The 21,925-nt window shown below is 45.9% G+C and overlaps 1 protein-coding gene across 1 annotated transcript; it reads right to left on the bottom strand.

The window, feature by feature from the left end:
- Positions 1-1,895: 1,895 nt before the first annotated feature.
- On the bottom strand, positions 1,896-5,719 carry LOC311143138 (vesicle-associated membrane protein 3-like; the record flags this gene model as incomplete). Its single annotated transcript, XM_084178935.1, has 4 exons — positions 1,896-1,976; positions 2,261-2,419; positions 2,671-2,773; positions 5,685-5,719. 4 exons carry the CDS (start codon positions 5,717-5,719, stop codon positions 1,896-1,898), a joined length of 378 nt encoding a protein of 125 aa, XP_084035061.1.
- Between the last annotated feature and the right edge of the window lie 16,206 nt (positions 5,720-21,925).

The raw sequence follows: 21,925 nt of genomic DNA, 5'->3' as shown, positions 1-21,925 counted from the left end.
ATAGTAAGACTGCTTTTCATGACGTTTCTTGGAAAGTTCACTTAAGTTTTACAGCAACTCTTAATCTGTCAATGAAGCATGGGCCAAGTTAGACCCTTTCTCTAGATCATCTTTTTCTACTATTGTGTGTCCATGCCAGTTGCTTCATCCATCTTAATACTTTCAAATAAGGCGGAGTTGTCTGTGTATGTGCTCATCAATAGGTGAGGTTTTGCTGCATGAGGTTCTCTCTCGGCTGGTCATGCTGTTGACCAGCCAGACAGCGCCATCAGAAACAAGGTTCTTTGTGCATTTCACACCGCCTCACCCTTTTCAGTCAACCTCTCCCCCTACACAAAATAAAGAGTGTATGGGAATATCTTGACCGTAAAAATCATCAATGTGATAAGTTTTGATTAGAGACTAAGGCTTTATAGTGTCCTCATTTTGATCCCTTAGTGTAAGTATGCTTTTTAGGTCTTTGTTAGTAATGACCATCTATGTAGAATTGATGCATTGTCACAGCAACTTTATTCAATGTTATGTTGCTGAAATGAAAAAATGAAACAGGTTAAAATCCTGATCCACCAAACAAAAACTAGTAAGCCCTCATTTTTTAATCAATATTGTTATTTTCCCAACTCTGGCTTGTTAGATTGATATCGGCGATAATATTTACGATCACTTTATATATCTATTTTCATTTTTTAAAGATACTTACACATACATGTGCTACACTGACAGCATTTTTACTACACAGCAATGGAGGAATGTTCTCGAAATAAGACACTAAATAAGTAAAATAAAAAACATCTACAGACATTGGTCCAATTCTATTGGCAGTTTATAAAGAGAAGGTACATGATTGGGAAAAGAGAGGCAGGGAAAGAGAGACATAAAGAAAGAGAAAGGATAAAATGATTCTAAAGAGACAGTATGGCTAAATGGTGTAGGAGAGAGAAAGAGAAAAAGAGAGAGAGAAGGATGGGAATATTGATGAAGTACCTCGGTTAAAGGAGACTAACTCCACTCTGCAAAGATGCACCTATACTCTGTGGGAGACAGAGCAAGACAGAGAAAGCCAGAGACAGGCAGAGACAGTGAGAGAGAAATTGCAAGATATACACACTCTGATTAATAGGCAGTAGTTCAAATCTGAAGCATAAGTAAAATTAATACAAAAATTAAAAAATACAAAACACACACCCACACACAACCTACAAAAACATTATATCAGAATAAAACTCTACAAATAACTATATATATATTCATATCTGGTATATAACAATTATCGCCAGGGTCATCATTTTCTTTTTCTGTTGTTGTCATCGGTAACAATCACAACAAGTATTGGGTTCTGAATATGAACGACAGATTAGAAAAGCAGGAAGTATTTACAATGGAGGAAGGGCCACAGACTCACAGGACGAATATTGACAGGGGTCCAGAGGTGAGGCGGTGGAAGCGGGGGCTGAGGGGGTTCAGGGCAGGGTCATATTGAGACTATTTAGGGAGCAATTTAATTAATTCATCATCAGTGGATAATTTCTTCGCTGATTTGAAGGATTTTCTGTTGCAAGGAAGCGGGCAGTCTCGAGTGCAGACTGGGGTAGGAGCCACTCATCTTAGGTGCTGAAGTAGACTAGAGAGACAGAAAAACAGAGAGAGAGAGAGAGAGAGAGAGAGAGAGAGAGAGAGAGAGAGAGAGAGAGAGAGAGAGAGAGAGAGAGAGAGAGAGAGAGAGAGAGAGAGAGAGAGAGAGAGAGAGAGAGAGAGAGAGAGAGAGAGAGAGAGAGAGAGAGAGAGAGAGAGAGAGAGAGAGAGAGAGAGAGAGAGAGAGAGAGAGAAAGGGGAAGTGAAAGTGAAAGAGAAGAGAGGGTGAGAAAAAAAACTAATACTGAAGCAGAGAGTATATCTTAACTGAGAGTGTGAGTGCGACCCTTACCGATGATGACGATGAGGACAATCGCACATATCAGCCCCAGGATAATCATCATCTAAAGGAAGCAAAGTTTTGTATTTTTGTATTTATTATGGATCCCCATTAGCTGCTGCCAAGGCAGCATTTACTCTTCCTGGGGTCCAGCAAAATTAAGGCAGTTGGACATGGAGAGGTAGTAAATCAGGGTGGATGGGACATGAGGTAAATCATGAGGTATCATTTATGTGCTACAATCCATTTCATTATGTTTTAACATTCATCTTGAAAGCCTCAAAGGAAATGACTATTATCATGACTAAATATGGACCAAAGTACATCTTTATCTATCTCAGCCCTTACCTTGGCGTTCTTCCACCAGTACTTGTTCTTGAGTTTTGCAGCGCTGGTCTCGAATTGTGAGGCTCCAGCCTGCAGGGCATCGGCTCGATCATCCAGCTCTGACAGCTTCTGATCACGCTCCAGAACCTTATCCACATTTACACGCATGATATCCACCACCTGTGGAGGGCAGACACATGGGCCGAAAACAGGGGCAGGGTGAATCACTCAATCAACTCAGACTGAGTGGCTGTGTGTTCTCTCCACAGTATATTTACATAATGTATTGATTGTTGACCTAAGTGTGTTGGACATGCATTCATCCAGTCCATGTCGGCTTGTGACTATTCACAACATGTGAAGAAGGTTATGATATTTCTGTGGGTCAGTATGTGCGTAATGCAAGGTGAGTGTGTCTGCATGTTACTCACCTCATCCACCTGAGCCTGTGTCTGTTGCAGGCGGCGGTTGCTAGTGAGGTTGGGAGGGGGCGCCGCTCCATCTGCGGGGGCGCCGGCAGCAGCTGGGGCAGACCTGTCAATCAAACACAACTCATCAGTCTATTCACCTTCAATGATGTGAGAATGCCCATGTAGTAATGCATGCATCTACTGAAATAGCCCAACCTATCCCTTTGGTACATAGAAGTACAGATAAGTTACTATCAAATCATAGCTGCTTGGAATTATTTACCGTCACAGTACTCACTGAGAAAGAATCTCAACGTTATAGGTTTGGATCAAGTCAACAGCTTTATGATGACTGGATGATGGGAAAAGGAGGCAGAATATCTCTCTTTAATGAGCCTCAACAACAGGCTGAATGGTTTACAAATACTGAATAAAAAAGAGAACAGTAACATCCAACACCAGGATCCAAGGGCCTGAATAAAAGGATCCACCAAGCATGAAATACAATTATGCGTATCCGTTGTGCTTACGGCCCTTTTCTACTGTATTCATAACACCCACTACTAAAGCACATTCAGTGAGGTTCTGAATTAATTTATTCAAACCATCACATTCTATGGGGCAGCAGGTAGCTCAGTGGTTAAGAGCATTGTGCCAGTAACCGAAAGGTCGCTGGTTCTAATCCCCGAGCCGACTAGGTGAAAAATCTGTCGATGTGCCCTTGAGCAAGGTACTTAACCCTAATTGCTCCTGTAAGTCGCTCTGGATAAGAGCGTCTGCTAAAAAATGACTAAAAAAAAGAAGGCATCTGAATTATGCTCCCTCTAATTAAAACCAGGAATCAAATGTTTTACAAGACAATAGAAAGAAAGCTAATCATAATGACTGGCTTGCATACTATCTGTCCTAACTGCATCCTCCTAAAGGAAACATGAAGACGACCCATATATTCTGCATATCATATCTGGCAGACATACCATCCTGTCCTACAACCCTCAGCTGGCATTGCTAAGGGGAAACTAATGGACGACAATCAAAGATCCTGACACAATTACTACAAGTCTGGTCCTATCAATCTATTCTGACCATCTATTTTGACCAGCTACAACTGGGTACAATAACTCATTCCTTCTCACCAAACTATCTGAATGTGGTGTCTTTATTTTCATTCTGATCACAATGCAGTTGTTATTTTTTTCAAAACCTTGACTATAGGCTAGATAATCTACCATTAGGCCTAGTTGTTAAAAATATGTAAAGGCACTGTAAAGCCCACTGGCAAGGCCCAAAACACTATGATGCAATGGAGTATGCCGGGTAGTCCTTCCTTTGCATGCCCCCATTGATCTGATAGTCCTGCTGAATTTGTGTTAGTAACTCACTGTGTGAACCATGGAGCTGAGCTGTGTTAATATCTCACTGTGTGAACCATGGAGCTGAGCTGTGTTAGTATCTCACTGTGTGAACCATGGAGCTGAGCTGTGTTAATATCTCACTGTGTGAACCATGGAGCTGAGCTGTGTTAGTATCTCACTGTGTGAACCAATGAGCTGAGCTGTGTTAGTATCTCACTGTGTGGACCAATGAGCTGAGCTGTGTTAGTATCTCACTGTGTGAACCATGGAGCTGAGCTGTGTTAGTATCTCACTGTGTGGACCATGGAGCTGAGCTGTGTTAGTATCTCACTGTGTGAACCATGGAGCTGAGCTGTGTTAGTATCTCACTGTGTGAACCATGGAGCTGAGCTGTGTTAGTATCTCACTGTGTGAACCATGGAGCTGAGCTGTGTTAGTATCTCACTGTGTGAACCATGGAGCTGAGCTGTGTTAGTATCTCACTGTGTGAACCATGGAGCTGAGCTGTGTTAGTATCTCACTGTGTGAACCATGGAGCTGAGCTGTGTTAGTATCTCACTGTGTGAACCATGGAGCTGAGCTGTGTTAGTATCTCACTGTGTGAACCATGGAGCTGAGCTGTGTTAGTATCTCACTGTGTGAACCATGGAGCTGAGCTGTGTTAGTAACTCACTGTGTGAACCATGGAGCTGAGCTGTGTTAGTAACTCACTGTGTGGACCATGGAGCTGAGCTGTGTTAGTATCTCACTGTGTGAACCATGGAGCTGAGCTGTGTTAGTATCTCACTGTGTGAACCATGGAGCTGAGCTGTGTTAGTATCTCACTGTGTGAACCATGGAGCTGAGCTGTGTTAGTAACTCACTGTGTGAACCATGGAGCTGAGCTGTGTTAGTAACTCACTGTGTGGACCATGGAGCTGAGCTGTGTTAGTATCTCACTGTGTGGACCATGGAGCTGAGTAACATACGTATATCAAAGAGAAGGCATCCTTTTCTTGTGTCTCAGTTTGGTAATGGAGTGTATTGTGTCCCTCCAGTATTTCCAGCACCCATGTAGAGCAATAGTCATGTAACTGTAACTGCACCCCCAAGCTGGGGTCATACACTGTACTATAAATGGATTCATGCTTTAGGGAAGTACTATTGTTCATAATATCTCTAGCCTACATACTGTATGTGAGAGTGAGTATCAAGCTCAACTTGGTATTTAATTTGAAGTGTCTGTAGCCTTTTCATTATAGTACAATCATAGGTTCACAATTTAAGGATATGTGGGTAGTAAATAATGCACAGCATCGACTTTGAACCACGTTCAATCTGGTTTCTCAACTACATTTTGAGGCTGCTTCCTGCCTGTAGTGACCCACTTCCTCCACCAGAGTGAGACAAAACTCAGTATAAAGGTCACCTTTAAGGCCGCGATACACAGAGCGAATCCCCATGTGGCTACAAATCCTTCTGTACACTCATGATGTTTTCGTTTGCCTTTATCAGTCCAAAGCAAGCGCTGTCTGGAAACACTCATTTGCTGGGTTGAGTCATCTTGCCACAATAATCATTATGCTACCCAAATATTGTGTGTTTTACTAGGAGACTCCATTATGTTGATGTTTAGGACGGTTGTGTTCTTTCTCATGTCGTTTACAACAATTCTATTTTTAGAGGCCATCCTAACCAGACTCTTTCACCTTCTCCGCGGAAGAGGCCATCGTCATTGTGCCGCGAGCATAAGCGAGATGAACGATGGACGAGGACGTTATTGTCAACTCCCCTTGTGTGTTTTGTACATCATTCCCCACATTGCTAGACCAACCATTGTTTTCTCAGGGCCTCAGATAAAAGAAGAGGGCGGATTGTGTGTGTGCACGGGGAACATATTCAAAGGGCACGACGAAATGGATTGTGTAGGCTATCAAATAAGAGTAATGGAGTGTCGACAGAAGTCTGGGGGAAACCCAGGGCAAGGCTTACCTCACATTTGCAACGTCCTCCACCAACAGGGCGAAAAAAAAGGTCCCTTGTCAAGACATTGGCCAGTAAAATGGTCTTATTCCCTTTGAAAACAGCTGGCATGCTCTTCTTAATTATTATACAGACACGACGATCGGCCACTTGTTATTAATAGGCGACTACATTAAACACATGTCTTTCTTCCCTGCTTTATGGGCTGTATATGGCCGATTGCCATGAACATTCTGATGAAGCATTTACAAATCGTCTCTCACCCATTACGAGACAGCGCGCATACACACCATAGCCACAAAAACCCTCTAGTCTGCAAGTCTGTTTCAGCACTGTTGGGGAAGACAGCGACAGGCAGCGCTGTCCTGTGCTGAAAAGTAGGATATAGCCTTGGCACGGGCGTTGCATGGTTCCTCAACATTTCTCCATTACAGTTAGCTTTTTTTATTTTATTAAGGGGTGTTTCATATTTGTTGAAATGGTGAGGGTGGTCCTGAGTTTCGTCTAAAAGCAATGTCACCACCAATTTATCGCGGGCATTACAGTGAGAAAATAGGAGAACAATTCGTATGGCTACATGTGTTTATCAACAGCATGTTGAAGATGTAACACTAACATTTGTTGCTTGGCCTCAATGAGATGTCGTCTGTTTCAACAGCTTGTTTCTATGCACGAATCGACAGAGAAAAGAATGCCACGGCCATCTTCCCTGGCAGTGAAACACCTGCGTCCTGTAGCCTAGCAGTCGCTAAACAAAAACAACCTCAGACGACTGAACATGGTATAGCTTTTCAAGGAAATGAGCGGAAACGGCCACATCCCCGGTGTACCCTTGAAACATAAAATAAAATTGGCTACATTTAATTGGCAGTCCATGCGTGACAATCGACAGATATGAGCGTCAGTTACCCCCACCCCCACAGTTGGTTAGCAATATCACGTAGGCTAAGCCCACAATATGGCTAATAATAGTCTACCCTACTACATCCATTAACATCCTAGATAATTTTGATTTGTTGCTTCTCTAATAAGATGTTCAACATGTTGAATGGTAGAAAATGTGTTATTAGGTCCAAGTTGCTTAGCCTATAATAAGTGTATATTTAGCCGTAGGCCAATGCATTCATTTGTGGCAGAAACCAATGCATACGTCCAAATAAGCAAATTAGAAATGTGTAGGTTTCTACTTTCAATTCCAATTTCAATTTTCAAATGGATATTAAGACGAACACACGCACGTCAACCCATTCAAATCAAACCAGTCCAATCCCGAGAAAAGGCGTGCGTGCCCAATTCCAATGATGAGAACATATATATTTGACATTTGAATACATATAACTAACTCATCATAACTAGCCAACATGACTGAATATTTCGTAAAGAAATGTGGCTGACAACAGGGGCCAACCGCCAAAGAGTTGCCTAACCGTTATTCGACGCCTATGGAATAGCCTATAGGCGAATGTTGGATGCTATTTAGCCTATGTGTATAGTCAGTAAATGTCCATAAATAAACATTCAGTAGTAAATCAACACAATGATCGTGTAATTATAGGGTTATTTAACCCTGACGCACGATTAAAATACAATAGGCCTATATGCCTTGGAGACAATTGTTCATTTAATTGGCTTTCTAAAACCATTTCTGAACAACAAATAGGCTTGCATCCTGCTATCCACCGACCACGGATAAATAAACACACATAGGCCAAGACATAACAATAGGCACACAAAGAAAATAATCGTCACAAGGAGGCAACAGTGTAATACTTACATTTCTTATGGTGGTTTATTAATGCAGGCTACGCAAGTCCGACTGGAATGTATTCGCCTAATAAGTGGCTGTTGAGTGGGTTGCCTTCAGCGCTCTTTTTCTCTTTTTCCCTCTCGCTCCCTCTCAGTCGATTCACTCTTCTGGCGTTTTCTATGGGAGGGAGTGATAATGTTTACCACCAAGTTGCTTTTATTCCCCCCTTGTAAATGTTCCCTTTTCTCAGTTCGTGCGCTTATTTTATGCCGCACCTTGCCAATGTATTTTTATTATAACTCAGCTCCCGCTAGTCTCCCCTGTGTCACTACTGTAATGAACATGTAATAAACAGACGCTTGGGTTATGAGAACAATGATGGCTTGATGACGTCATTCGTCATCCACGGAGCAGCAGGTTGAAAGGGTTTTGTCTAGAAGGGATACAGTTTTTGTCAAAATGGACTTTTCGTAGCAGGTTTAGGAGAATTTACGCAGCAGGTTAGGCGAATTAACGTAACCGGTTAGGAAATGTAGGTTAAGGTTAGGAAACGGGTTAGGGTTAGCTGAAATAAAATAAAAAATCTGCTTTTGACGTCAATTTGGGAAAAGCTGTATCCCATCTAGACATCTGGACGTTCCAAGGATCCCGGATTGCACGGTCCAAAGGAATGGAAGAGAGCAGCCTTGTCTGTAACATGGCAGTGTGTCCATCTACGGTCAAGCGTTAGCAGGGTTGATCAATTTTGAAATCCATATAAATTATAACGGGGAGTAAACTATGTCATTGAAAACCTATGCGATTAGTTGAAAACGCACAGTAGCCTACTGTCCTTTTGATGTTGGAGAGACTCATTGGAGGTGGATGGAACGTCAACAAAATGGCGTTCCTTGAAAGGGGGTGGGGTGAAACTCCAGCCTCACATTGAAACCCGCAGGTTAATCCCGAGAATTGAGATTTACCGTCTACCGGTAGGAAATGGACATTCCAAATGGCAAAACTTGAAGCCTACCAACCCAACATGGTAACACTACTGATTAGTTGTGCAAGAAAAATAAAAAAATCCTGGTAAAGACAAAGCATAGAGTGAATTCGGAGAGATTGTGACATCATATAAACTGGCACATCTTAATCCTGACAAGTTTATTTCTTGTTCTAACAAGAGAAAATCAAAACTATTGTTACTAATGCTGCATTCAGGTGCTAGTCGGAAATAGAAAACTCAGAAATGTCAGATTTTGGTAAGTGGTTGTAGTTATACACGTGCCACGTTCAACCAGTTGGCAAGTTGGACATTTCAGAGTTTCCTAGTTCCAACTAGTAAGTGAACAGGAAGCTCACCCGGCAAAGCACATTGTAAAATCAGTGGGGACACAGGGCGTTTGAATGGTAGGCCTAATGTCGCGTTCACATACTAGTCGGAACTAGGAACTCTGAAGTTTCCGACATGCTAACTGGTTGTAGTTATACACGTGCCGTGCTGCGTTCAACCAGTTAGCAAGTCGGACATTTCCCAGGTTTCCTAGTTCCGACTAACACATGAACGCAGCTAATACAACCAACTGTAGACCATTCCAGCCATTACAATGAGCCCAACCTCCTATAGCTCCTCCCACCAGCCTCCTCTGGTGTGTACATTGTACAATCAATTAGTGAGAGAGAGACTTAAATATTAGGTTCATTCTACTGTATGAATCACTGCAAAGTTGGTTCCTGTTTCAGTCATCTCTTTGGTCACATTGGCGTGGGTCAAACAAAAATACCCTAATGATTGATTGACCATAGAGCCTCCCACAATGCAGGTGATGGCTGTTGGTGAAGAGTAACTGCAGAAGCTTGTAGTTGACTGCAGTCAAAACCTCATGACCTTTGAAGCAATGATTTTTGTAAAGTTCATACAGTCGACATGTAGGTGCAAGTTGGACAATTGTTATCCCCATAATGCAACTCACCTTGAAAGGCGGTGACCGACTTGACAAAAGTGATCTGCTCGAACACACCCACACTCTTTTCACAGCACTTCCATACAAAGTGATTTTAGTAGCAGGTTGGGAGAGCATTTTCCGTAACCCTAACTCTTTTCCTAACCTTAACCTCAGTCTCCTAACCTGCTACGTTAATTCTTCTAACATGCTGCTTAAGTTCTCCTAACCTGCTACAAAAAAGTCATTTCAGTATTGACATGCATTAAATAGAGTGTTTCCTAAGATCAGTGACATAGCTTTTTTTCTGTTTTGATGTTAAGGTTAGAAAACTGTCATAAATAATGCCAAATTCTGATGTGAATATGCATCAAAACACATGAAAAAGTTGTCAATATTATGTTTTGTAATTCAGTCATTGTTTTGGTTTACCAACCATAGCTAGCTAAAGTAGGACAGCATGGAGTAGCTAAAGTGGGACAGTTTTATAGGCTTTTCCAATGGAGAAAAGAGACCCCGTGTACTTAGGTTAGGCAGGGCTCTGGTTCTTGTAGTACTATATCCTGTTCAGTTCTTCTTGTAGTACTGTTATTAGTACTGTTATTTGCAGTGGAGGCTGGTGGGAGGAGCTATAGGAGGACGGGCTCATTGTAATGGCTGGAAATGAATAAATGGTACGGAGTCAAACATGTGGTTTACATATATTTGATGTGTTTTATACCGTTCCATATATCCATTCCAGCCTTTACATTGAGCCCGTCCTCCTATAGCTCCTCCCACCAGCCCCCACTGGTAATTTGAGTGAATTCAGAAAAAGTGTGACACTTTTTGCATTTCCATCTTCTGTAACCTCTTCAGACATCTATCCAACATATTAGCCCAACACATGATACATTTCCTAATCACATAAAATTGAATTGAATTGTCATTGGGGTACAATTAGGACTATAATAATGGTGTTCCAGTTTATCGAACCTGCTGTCCCAGTCTACCAAATGCCAACTGAAAATATGGTTTTGACTCTGTGTACACAATGGGTGTGTCCTGCCTGCTGTGAATATAATATACATATGGTTTTTGTCTGTGTGATTAGGAAACATCTTGCGGATTTCAGAAATGTGTCATGTGTTGGGCTAATATGTTGGATAGCTGTCGAAAGAGGTTACAGAAGAAGGAAATGCACCATTTATTTCGAATTCACACATGCAAAAGTATACATCCAGACAATGGAAACCAACGGATTGATTCTATGGCACAGATCAATAAAATATTTGGCAGCGGTGGGATTCGAACCCACGCCCCCGGAGAGACTGGAGCCTTAATCCAGCGCCTTAGACCGCTCGGCCACGCTACCTCTTGAAAGAAGAATATAACATAAAAGGAACATGTAATTGCAAATACATAACATACATCTACACATAATTGTCAATATATAACACATCTCTACACAGGCGTAATCTTTATTCATGTTTGGTTAATTGTGTTGTCCTACCTGTAGATGACTCGCCCGCTCCAGTTTGCTCCAATTCCACATCAGTGACACGTTACATTGGGCGCGTTCGAGCGGATCACTTTTGTCAAGTCGGTGACCATCGTTGGTCGACGCCTTTCAAAGTGTGTTGCATTATAGGGGATAACACTTTTCTGACTTGCGCCTACCTCTCGACTGCATGAACTTTTGACTGCAGTCGATTGCAAGTTTCTGCAGTTGCTCTTCACCAACTTCATCCTGAAGCCATCATCCACATAGTAGGGCACAGTGGACGCAACATAATACCCATAAAACCTAGCGGTAAAACCCGGTAATGGTTCCAATCGTGTTTTCACCATTCATTTTTGCCTTTGGGATTTTAGAACTACTTCATTAAAGGTCTGTGTTTCGTGTAGGCTTACCCTGGCTTGACATTTTGGTAACTGTGTGATTCTTACTCAGACAAGGTGAGTTTTATCAATATATTAGCTCAAATTTACTCTCAAAAATTCGAAATGCTAATACCATTCACCAGCGGGATCAGAGACCTTCTGTGTCCAATCCATGAATGTATTATGTCCCCTTTCTGTCTTAGCTAGCCACTGACTACACTTTATCGAGCTAGTTAGCAGAGCAGTAGAGCAAAACATATTTTTGTTTTACTTAACCTAGATAATTGTTTGTACATTATGTCTGTGTCCAATCCATGAACTTCGTATGTCCCCTTTCTGTCTTAGCTAACCACTGACTACACTTTAGTTAGCTAGAGCAATAGATCAAAAAATAATTGTGTATTACTTAGCCTAGATATAATTGTTTGTACAGTATGTCGACTTTGGTGTCTATTTCAGACCTTATGGCATTCTTCAAGGATGAGCATAAGAGCATTAAAAGGGGAGAAGACCACGAGAAGTGGAGAAGTGAGGAGCAATTTACCAGTTTGGTCAGGGCCAGCATAAGGGATAAAGTTTATCCTATGTCGGTGAGTTTAGCTATTAAGTTAAGTTTAAGCATCTTAGCAATACAATGTGTTCTATACAGCCGTCAACATTCTACAAGGAAAGAGCCACTTAATCAATTATATAATCATTAATCAGATTACCCCCGGATACCAGACTTTGATGAGTGATAACTCAGTTCTAGAATGTTGTCATTGATGAGAATGAATCCAAATCTGTTGACATTCAGAATTGACTTTGTTTAGACATCCAGCCTGTACTGTAGTTCCATGATCAGAGACACAGTATTTATTTATTTGAAGTGGTACATGCATTCACAGTCAATTCCACTATATGATGGAAATGTCAAGTGATAAAATCCCAAGTTATCAATTGAATAACGTCATTTAGCAGACGCTCTTATCCAGAGCGACTTACAGTTAGTGAATACATTTTATTATTATTATATATATATATTTTTCATACTGGTCCCCCGTGGGAATCGAACCCACAACCCTGGCGTTGCAAATGCCATGCTCTATCAACTGAGCTACATCCCTGCCGGCCATTCCCTCCCCTACCCTGGACGACGCTAGGCCAATTGTGTGCCGCCCATGAGTCTCCCGGTCGCGGCCGGCTGCGACAGAGTGTCCTCATGTGAAAATGACAGTTTATTAAATATTCTACAGATGTAATGTTATCAATCAAATCAAACTTTATTTATATAGCACGTTTCTTACAACTAAAGCATTTCAAGGTGTTCAAAGTCATTCATTGAAAAGCATATGGCACTTAACATCCTTCCTCTTGGCAGGTCTCTATAGGTGACCTGCAGTCATAATGGCGCCGGAGGGGATGGCTGCCATTTTACAGGCTCCTAACCAACAGTGCTATTTTGTGTGTTTTTTCGCATTATTGGTAACTTATTTTGTACATAATGTTGCTGCTACCGTCTCTTATGACCGAAAATAGCTTCTGGATATCAGAACAGCGATTACTCACCTGGAACAAATCCCCGTCATTCGTGTGAAGAAAGACGGAGGTACAGGGTGTGGAGATCGGGGTGCCTTGTGAGAATTTGTCGGCGAGTGGGTAACCCACCTCTATCATCCGTTCTATTGGCCAATGTGCAATCACTGGAGAATAAACTGGATGAGCTCCGTTCGAGACTATCCTACCAACGGGACATTATAAACTGTAACATCTTATGTTATATAATATACAGTTGGCTGGGTTATCTGTGCATCGGCAGTGTGATGAGTGTGATTAGAAGGAGTCAGGCGCAGGAGGGTAAATCACTGAATACAGAGTTTATTCCGTCGTACACAGTTGCGCTGGATAGCGACAACAAAATACAGGCACAGGGGAACAATCTACCCTGGCAATACAAAGTATGAGTAGCTCCACCGAGCTACACTCAACTCACATAAAACAATCACCCACAAGGACAAGGGGGCAGAGGGAACACTTATACACAGACTAATGAGGGGATATGAACCAGGTGTGTGTAATTGACAAGACAAGACAAATGGAATGATGATATATGGAGCGGCAGTGGCTAGTAAGCCGGTGACGACGAACGCCGAAGCCTGCCCGAACAAGGAGGGGAGGCAGCCTCGGCAGAAGTCGTGACAGTACCCCCCCCTTGACGCGCAGCTCCAGCAGCGCGCCGACCCCGGCCTTGGGGACGGCCAGGAGGACGCGGAGCAGGGCGAGCTGGATGGCGACAGTGGAAATCCCGCAACAGGGAGGGATCGAGGATATCCCTCACCGGGACCCAGCACCCTTCCTCCGGATCGTACCCCTCCCATTCCACGAGGTACTGAAGGCCACCCACCCGACGCCTCGAATCCAGGATGGAACGGACAGAGTACGCCGGGGCCCCCTCGATGTCCAGAGGAGATGGAGGGACCTCCCGTACCTCAGACTCCTGGAGCGGACCAGCCACCACCGGCCTGAGGAGAGACACATGAAACGAGGGGTTAATACGGTAATCAGGGGGAAGTAATAACCTATAGGTGACCTCGTTGATTCTCCTCAGGACTTCGAACGGCCCCACAAACCGCGGGCTCAGCTTCCGGCAGGGCAGGCGGAGGGACAGATTCCGGGTCGAGAGCCAGACCCGATTCTCCGGTACGAAGACCGGGGCCTCACTGCGGTGGCGGTCAGCGTTGGCCTTCTGACGACGCACAGCGCGTTGGAGGTGAACGTGGGCAGCTTCCCACGTCTCCTCCACGTGCCGAAACCAGTCATCCACCGCAGGAGCTTCGGTCTGGCTCTGGTGCCACGGGGCCAGAACCGGTTGGTAACCTAAAACACATTGGAATGGCGTTAGGTTAGTAGAGGAGTGGCGGAGAGAGTTCTGGGTATATTCTGCCCATGGCAAGAACACCGACCACTCCCCCGGCCAATCCTGGCAGTAGGACCTCAGGAACCTACCCACATCCTGATTTACCCCTTCCACCTGCCCATTAGACTCGGGGTGGAACCCAGAGGTCAGGCTGACCGAGACCCCCAGACGTTCCATGAACGCCTTCCAGACCTTGGATGTGAACTGGGGACCTCGGTCAGACACTATATCCTCTGGTACCCCATAGTGCCGGAAGACGTGTGTAAACAGGGCCTCCGCAGTTTGCAGAACCGTGGGGAGACTGGGCAGAGGAAGGAGGCGGCAGGCCTTGGAAAAGCGGTCCACAACGACCAGGATGGTGGTGTTACCTTGGGAGAGGGGAAGATCAGTCAGGAAATCAACACTTAGGTGAGACCATGGTCGTTGTGGAACTGGTAAAGGTTGTAACTTACCCGCTGGGAAGTGCCTAGGTGCCTTACTCTGGGCGCACACCGAGCAGGAAGAGACATACACCCTCACGTCCTTAGCCAAGGTAGGCCACAAGTACTTTCCGGTCAGGCAAGATACCTGGGTGACCAGAAGAGGGTAACGTGTGTGCCCAGTAGATCAGCTGATCACGGATAAGAGCAGGCACATACCGCAGCCCAGCTGGACACTGAGGTGGAGATGGATCTGTGCGTAATGCCTGCTCTATATCCGCATCCATCGCCCATACTACCGGCGCCACAATGCAGGAGGCCGGGAGTATGGGGGTGTTGTCTCTGGGCCTCTCCTCTGTGTCATACAGCCGTGACAATGCGTCTGCCTTCACGTTCTTCGTACCCGGGATATATGACAGTGTAAAATCGAACCGGGTGAAGAATAGGGCCCACCTGGCCTGGCGAGGATTCAGCCTCCTCGCTGCCCGGATGTACTCCAGGTTACGGTGGTCCGTCCAGACGAGGAAAGGGTGTTTCGCCCCTTCGAGCCAATGCCTCCACGCGGTCTAGGCTCGTACAACAGCCAACAGCTCCCGATCACCAACGTCGTAGATCTGCTCCGCCGGGCTGAGCTTCTTAGAGAAGAAGGCACAGGGGCGGAGCTTGGGTGGCGTGCCCGAGCGTTGAGACAGGACAGCGCCTATCCCTACCTCGGACGCATCCACCTCCACTGCGAATGGTAGTGATGGATCGGGGTGGGCCAGTACCGGGGCTGAGGTGAACAGACCACGGAGTCTGCTGAAGGCCAGGTCAGCCTCAGCAGACCAGCAGAGCCGGGACGGCCCACCCTTCAACAGGGATGTAATGCGAGCTGCGACCTTGCCAAAGCCCTGGATAAACCTCTGATAGTAGTTGGCAAAGCCAAGGAAGCGCTGCACCTCCTTAACCATGGTTGGAGTCGGCCAATTATGCACGGCTGAAATGTGATCTCCCTCCATCTCCACACCTGAGGTGGTAATGCGGTATCTGAGGAAGGAGACGGACTGCTGGAAAAACATACACTTCTCTGCCTTGGCATAAAGGTCATTTTCCAACAGTCGGGCCAGCACTTTACGAACCAGGGACACATGCTCGGCACGCGTAGCAGAATACACCAGAATGTCATCGATGTAGACCACTACACCGCGACCAAGCATGCCCCGAAACGCCTCATTCACAAAGGACTGGAAGACAGATGGAGCATTCATCAAACCGTAGGGCATCACCAGTTATTCATAATGCCCTGTGGTTGTGCTGAATGCTGTCTTCCACTCATCCCCCTCTCGGATACGCACCAGGTTGTACGCACTCCTGAGATCTAATTTGGTGAAGAAGCGCGCCCCATGCATTGACTTGATCAGTGACGGAATGAGAGGGAGAGGATAACTAAATCTGATCGTCTCCTTGTTCAGTAGTCGATAATCAATGCACGGGCGCAGACCGCCATCTTTCTTCTTCACAAAGAAGAAACTTGAGGAGGCGGGTGAAGTGGAGGGACGTATATACCCCTGGCGCAGGGACTCGGTGACGTATGTTTCGATAGCCGCCGTTTCAGCCTGTGACAGGGGGTACACATGACTCCTGGGAGGTACAGCGTCTACCCGGAGGTTTATCGCGCAATCCCCCGCCCGATGAGGTGGTAACTTGGTAGCCTGCGTTTTTGAAAATATGTGCGCCAAAATCGAGGTATTCGGGGGAAATGCGCATGTTGAAGGTAATGTCTGGACTTTCCACCATGGTTGCACCAACGGAAACACCTAGACACCTACCCTGACACTCTCGCGACCACCCCGTGAGAACCCTCTGCGGCCATGAGAAGGTGGGGTTGTGGAGTGCTAACCAAGGGACACCTAATACCACAGGGAAAGCAGGATACTCAATAATATAAAAAGTGACCTGCTCACAATGAGTCTCCTGGGTAATCATGGTGACTGGTGCAGTAACCTCCTTAACAAACCCGGACCCTAATGGTCGACTATCAAGGGCTCTGATGGGGAGTGGAATGGTTAGGGGAACCAATGAAATGCCTAGACGGCGTGAGAATGCCCTGTCCATAAAGTTCCCAGCTGCGCCTGAATCAACTAGCGCCTTACACTGGGGAACTACCATGTGATCGGGAAAGTAGATGGGTAGGGTACAGTGCGCAGCAGAGGGCTCTGAACGAGTGTGGGTGTTCGATACCTGGTGTGAAGCGAGAGTGCCCTGCCTGCCACCTCCAGACCCAAATGAGCATTGACGACAACGTGTGGTGTACTGTCCCTTCATGCCACCAGAGTGGCACTGTCGCTGTCGTCCTCCGCTCTCTCGGACAGCGGCTCCACCCAGCTCGGGATTCGAGTCGGCCAGGGTGGGAATGGGCAGACCCCTTCCAAGATGTCCTCTGGCTGCCAGCAGGTTGTCCAAACAGATGACCATGTCCACCAGTTGCGTGAAGGACAACATGGTGTCCCGGCAGGCTAACTCCCGTCGGACATCCTCCCGCAGATGGCACCGGAAATGGTCGATCAGGGGCCGTTTGTTCCACCCTGACCCCGCTGCAAGAGTCCGAAACTCCAAAGCGAAGTCCTGCGCGGTCCTCGTCCCCTACCTCAGGTGGACCAGCCGCTCGCCCGCCTCTCGACCTTCGGGCGGGTGATCGAAGACAGCCCGAAAGAGGCGAGCGATCTCCCCGTAGTTCTCCAACGCGTCTCCTCCTTCATTCCAAACCGCGTTGGCCCACTCCAGGGCTTTCCCCGAGAGGCAGGAAACGAGGACGGGCACCTTCTCCCGCTCCGATGGGGCCGGCCTGATGCTGGAGAAGTAGAGCTCCAGTTGGAGGAGGAATCCTTGGCAGAGCTTCGCCGTCCCGTCGAACTCCCGTGGTCGGGATATCTGGATCCCTCCGGGTGCTGGGGTGTAGGTGGCTGGATCTGGTTGGCCAGCTGGTCTCGACAGAGCTGGCCAGCATCGTGGAATGGTCCTGGACCCGTGCCACGACTCCAGGCATGCGCTCCTCTCCCGCTGACTCGGGTATACCATATCGGGTGGGTGATTCTGTGATGAGTGTGATTAGAAGGAGTCAGGCGCAGGAGGGTAAATCACCAAATACAGAGTTTATTCCGTCGTACACAGTTGCACTGGATAGCGACAACAAAATACAGGCACAGGGGAACAATCTACCCCGGCAATATAAGGTATGGGTAGCTCCAACAAAATACAGGCACAGGGGAATAATCTACCCCGGCAATACAAGGTACGAGTAGCTCCACCGAGCTACACTCAACTCACATAACACAATCACCCACAAGGACAAGGGGGCAGAGGGAACACTTATACACGGACTAATGAGGGGATATGAACCAGGTGTGTGTAATTGACAAGACAAGACAAATGGAATGATGATATATGGAGCGGCAGTGGCTAGTAAGCCGGTGACGACAAACGCTGAAGCCTGCCCAAACAAGGAGGGGAGGCAGCCTCGGCGGAAGTCGTGACAGGCAGGACAGAACTGCTACGTCCGGTAAGACAAGGTTTGGTGGTGTGTGTCTACTTGTCAATAACAGCTAGTGCGCGATGTCTAATATGAAGGAAGTCTCGAGGTATTGCTCGCCTGAGGTAGAGTACCTCATGATAAGCTGTAGACCACACTATCTACCAAGAGAGTTTTCATCTATATTTTTCGTAGACATCTATTTACCACCACAAACCGATGCTAGTACTAAGACCGCACTCAACGAGCTGTATAAGGCCATAAGCAAACAAGAGCTCATCCAGAAGCAGCGCTCCTAGTGACCGGGGACTTTAATACAGGCAAAATTAAATCAATTTTACTTAATTATTACCAGCATGTCACAAGTGCAACCAGAGGAAAAAAAACTCTAGACCATCTTTACTCCACACATAGAGAAGCATACAAAGCTCTCCCTCGCCCTCCATTTGGCAAAGCTGACCATAATTATATCCTCCTAATTCCTGCTTACAAGCAAAAACTAAAGCAGGAAGTACTAGTGACTCGCTCAATACGGAAGTGGTCAGATTTACATTTTACATTTGAGTCATTTAGCAGATGCTCTAATCCAGAGCGACTTACAGTTAGTGAGTGCATACATTTTCATACTACAGATGACGCAGATGCTACGCTACAGGACTGTTTTGCTAGCACAGACTGGAATATGTTCCGGGATTCATCCAATGGCATTGAGGAGTATACCACCTCAGTCACCGGCTTCATCAATAAGTGCATCGACGGCGTCGTCCCCACAGTGACCGTACGTACATATCCCAACCAGAAGCCATGGATTACAGGCAACATCGGCACCGAGCTAAAGACTAGAGCTGCTTCTTTCAAGGAGCGGGACACTAATTTGGACGCTTATAAGAAATCCCGCTATGCCCTTAGACGAACCATTAAACAGGCAAAGCGTCAATACAGGACTAAGATTGAAACCTACTACACCGGCTCTAATGCTTGTCGGATGTGGCAGCGCTTGCAAAATATTAGGGACTACAAAGGGAAACCCAGCCGCGAGCTGCCCAGTGACGCAAGCCTACCAGACGGGCTAAATGCCTTTTATGCTCGCTTCGAGGCAAGCAACACTGAAGCATGCATGAGAGCACCAGCTGTTCCAGACCACTGTGTGATCACGCTCTCCATGACCGATGTGAGCAAGACCTTTAAACAGGTCAACATTCAGAAGGCCGCGGGGCCAGACGGATTATCAGGACGTGTACTCAGAGCATGCGCGGACCAACTGGCAAGTGTCTTCACTGACATTTTCAACTTCTCCCTGACCGAGTCTGTAATACCTACATGTTTCAAGCAAGAAAGCTAAGGTAACCTGCCTAAATGACTACCGCCCCATAGCACTCACGTCGGTAGCCATGAAGTGCTTTGAAAGGCTGGTCATGGCTCACATCAACACCATCATCCCGGAAAAACCCTTGACCCACTCCAATTCGCATACCGCCCCAAAAGATCCACATTCCACACTGCCCTTTCCCACTGAACAAAAGGAACACCTATGTGAGAATGCTGTTCATTGACTACAACTCAGTATTCAACACCATAGTGCCCACAAAGTTCATCACTAAGCTAAGGACCCAGGGACTAAACACCTCCCTCTGCAACTGGCTCCTGGACTTCCTGATGGGACGCCCCAAGGTGGTAAGGGTAGGCAACAACCAATCTGCCACGGTGATCCTCAACACGGAGGCCACTCAGGGGTGCATGCTTAGTCCCCTCCTGTACTCCCTGTTCACCCATGACTGCGTGGCCAAGCACGACTCCAACACCATCATTACGTTTGCTGATGACAAAACGGTGGTAGGCCTGATCACCGACAATGATGAGTCAGCCTATAGGGAGGAGGTCAGAGACCTGGCAGTGTGGTGCCAGGACAACAACCTCTCCCTCAACGTGAGCAAGACAAAGTAAATTATTGTGGACTACAGGAAAAGGAGGGCCGAACACGCCCCCATTCACATCGACGGGGCTGTAGTGGATCATGGTCCAAACACACCAAGAAAGTCGTGAAGAGGGCACGACAATGCCTTTTCCCCCTCAGGAGACTAAAAAGATTTGGCATGGGTCCCCAGATCCTCAAAAAGTTATACAGCTGCACCATCGAGAGCATCCTGACGGGTTGCATCACCGCCTGGTATGGCAACTGCTCTGCATCCGACCGTAAGGCGCTACTAGCGCGTGCAGCCCAGTACATCACTGGGGCTAAGCTTCCTGCCATCCAGGACCTACAGTACCAGTCAAAAATTTGGACACACCTAATCATGGGTTTTTCTTTATTTTTACTATTTTCTACATTGTAGAATAATAGTGAAGACATCAAAACTATGAAATAACACATATGGAATCATATAGTAAGCAAAAAAGTGTTAAACAAATCAAAATATATTTTATATTTGAGATCCCAAACCATCTCAATTGGGTGGAGTTCGGGGGATTGTGGAGGCCAGGTTATCTGATGCAGCACTCCATCACTCTCCTTCTTGGTAAAATAGCCCTTACACCGCCTGGAGGTATGTTGGGTCATTGTCCTGTTGAAAAACAAATGATAGTCCCACTAAGCCCAAACTAGATGGGATGGCGTATCGCTGCAGAATGCTGTGGTAGCCATGCCGGTTAAGTGTGCCTTGAATTCTAAATAAATCACAGACAGTATCACCAGCAAAGCACCCCCACACCATAACACCTCCTCCTTCATGCTTTATGGTGGGAACTACAGATGCGGAGATCATCCGTTAACCCACACCACGTCTCACAAAGACAAGGCGGTTGGAACCAAAAATCTCCAATTTGGACTCCAGACCAAAGGAAACATTTCCACCGGTCTAATGTCCATTGCTCGTGTTTCTTGGCCCAAGCAGGTCTCTTCTTATTATTGGTGTCCTTTAGTAGTGGTTTCTTTGTAGCAATTCGACCATGAAGGCCTTATTCACACAGTCCCCTCTGAACAGTTGATGTTGAGATGTGTCTGTGACGGGGCGGCAGGTAGCTTAGTGGTTAAGAGCGTTGTGCCAGTAACCGAAAGGTCGCTAGTTCTAATCCCCGAGCCGACTAGGTGAAAAATCTGTCGATGTGCCCTTGAGCAAGGCACTTAACCCTAATTGCTCCTGTAAGTCGCTCTGGATAAGAGCGTCTGCTAAATGACTAAAATGTAATGTAAATGTAACTCTGTGAAGCATTTATTTGGACTGCAATTTCTGAGGTGCATTTAACGCTAACAAACTTAACCTCTGCAGCAGCGGTAACTCTGGGTCTTCCTTTCCTGTGGCGGTCCTCATGAGAGCCAGTTTCATCATAGTGGTTGATGGTTTTTGCAACTGCACTTGAAGAAAGTTTCAAAGTTCTTGAAATGTTCCGTATTGACTGACCTTCATGTCTTAAAGTAATGATGGACTGTCATTTCTCTTTGCTTATTTGAGCTGTTCTTGCCATAATATGGACTTGGCCTTTTGCCAAATAGGGCTATCTTCTGTATACCCCCCCTACTTTGTCACAACAAATTAACTTTTAATTCTAGGTGACTACCTCATGAAGCTGGTTGAGAGAATGCCAAGAGTGTGCAAAGCTGTCATCA

Source organism: Coregonus lavaretus (genome assembly GCF_964263955.1).
Source record: "Coregonus lavaretus genome assembly, chromosome: 15".
NCBI classification, from domain to species: Eukaryota; Metazoa; Chordata; class Actinopteri; order Salmoniformes; family Salmonidae; genus Coregonus; species Coregonus lavaretus.
Note: the sequence above shows the minus strand (reverse complement) of the source record. Positions and strands in the feature narration are given on the sequence as shown.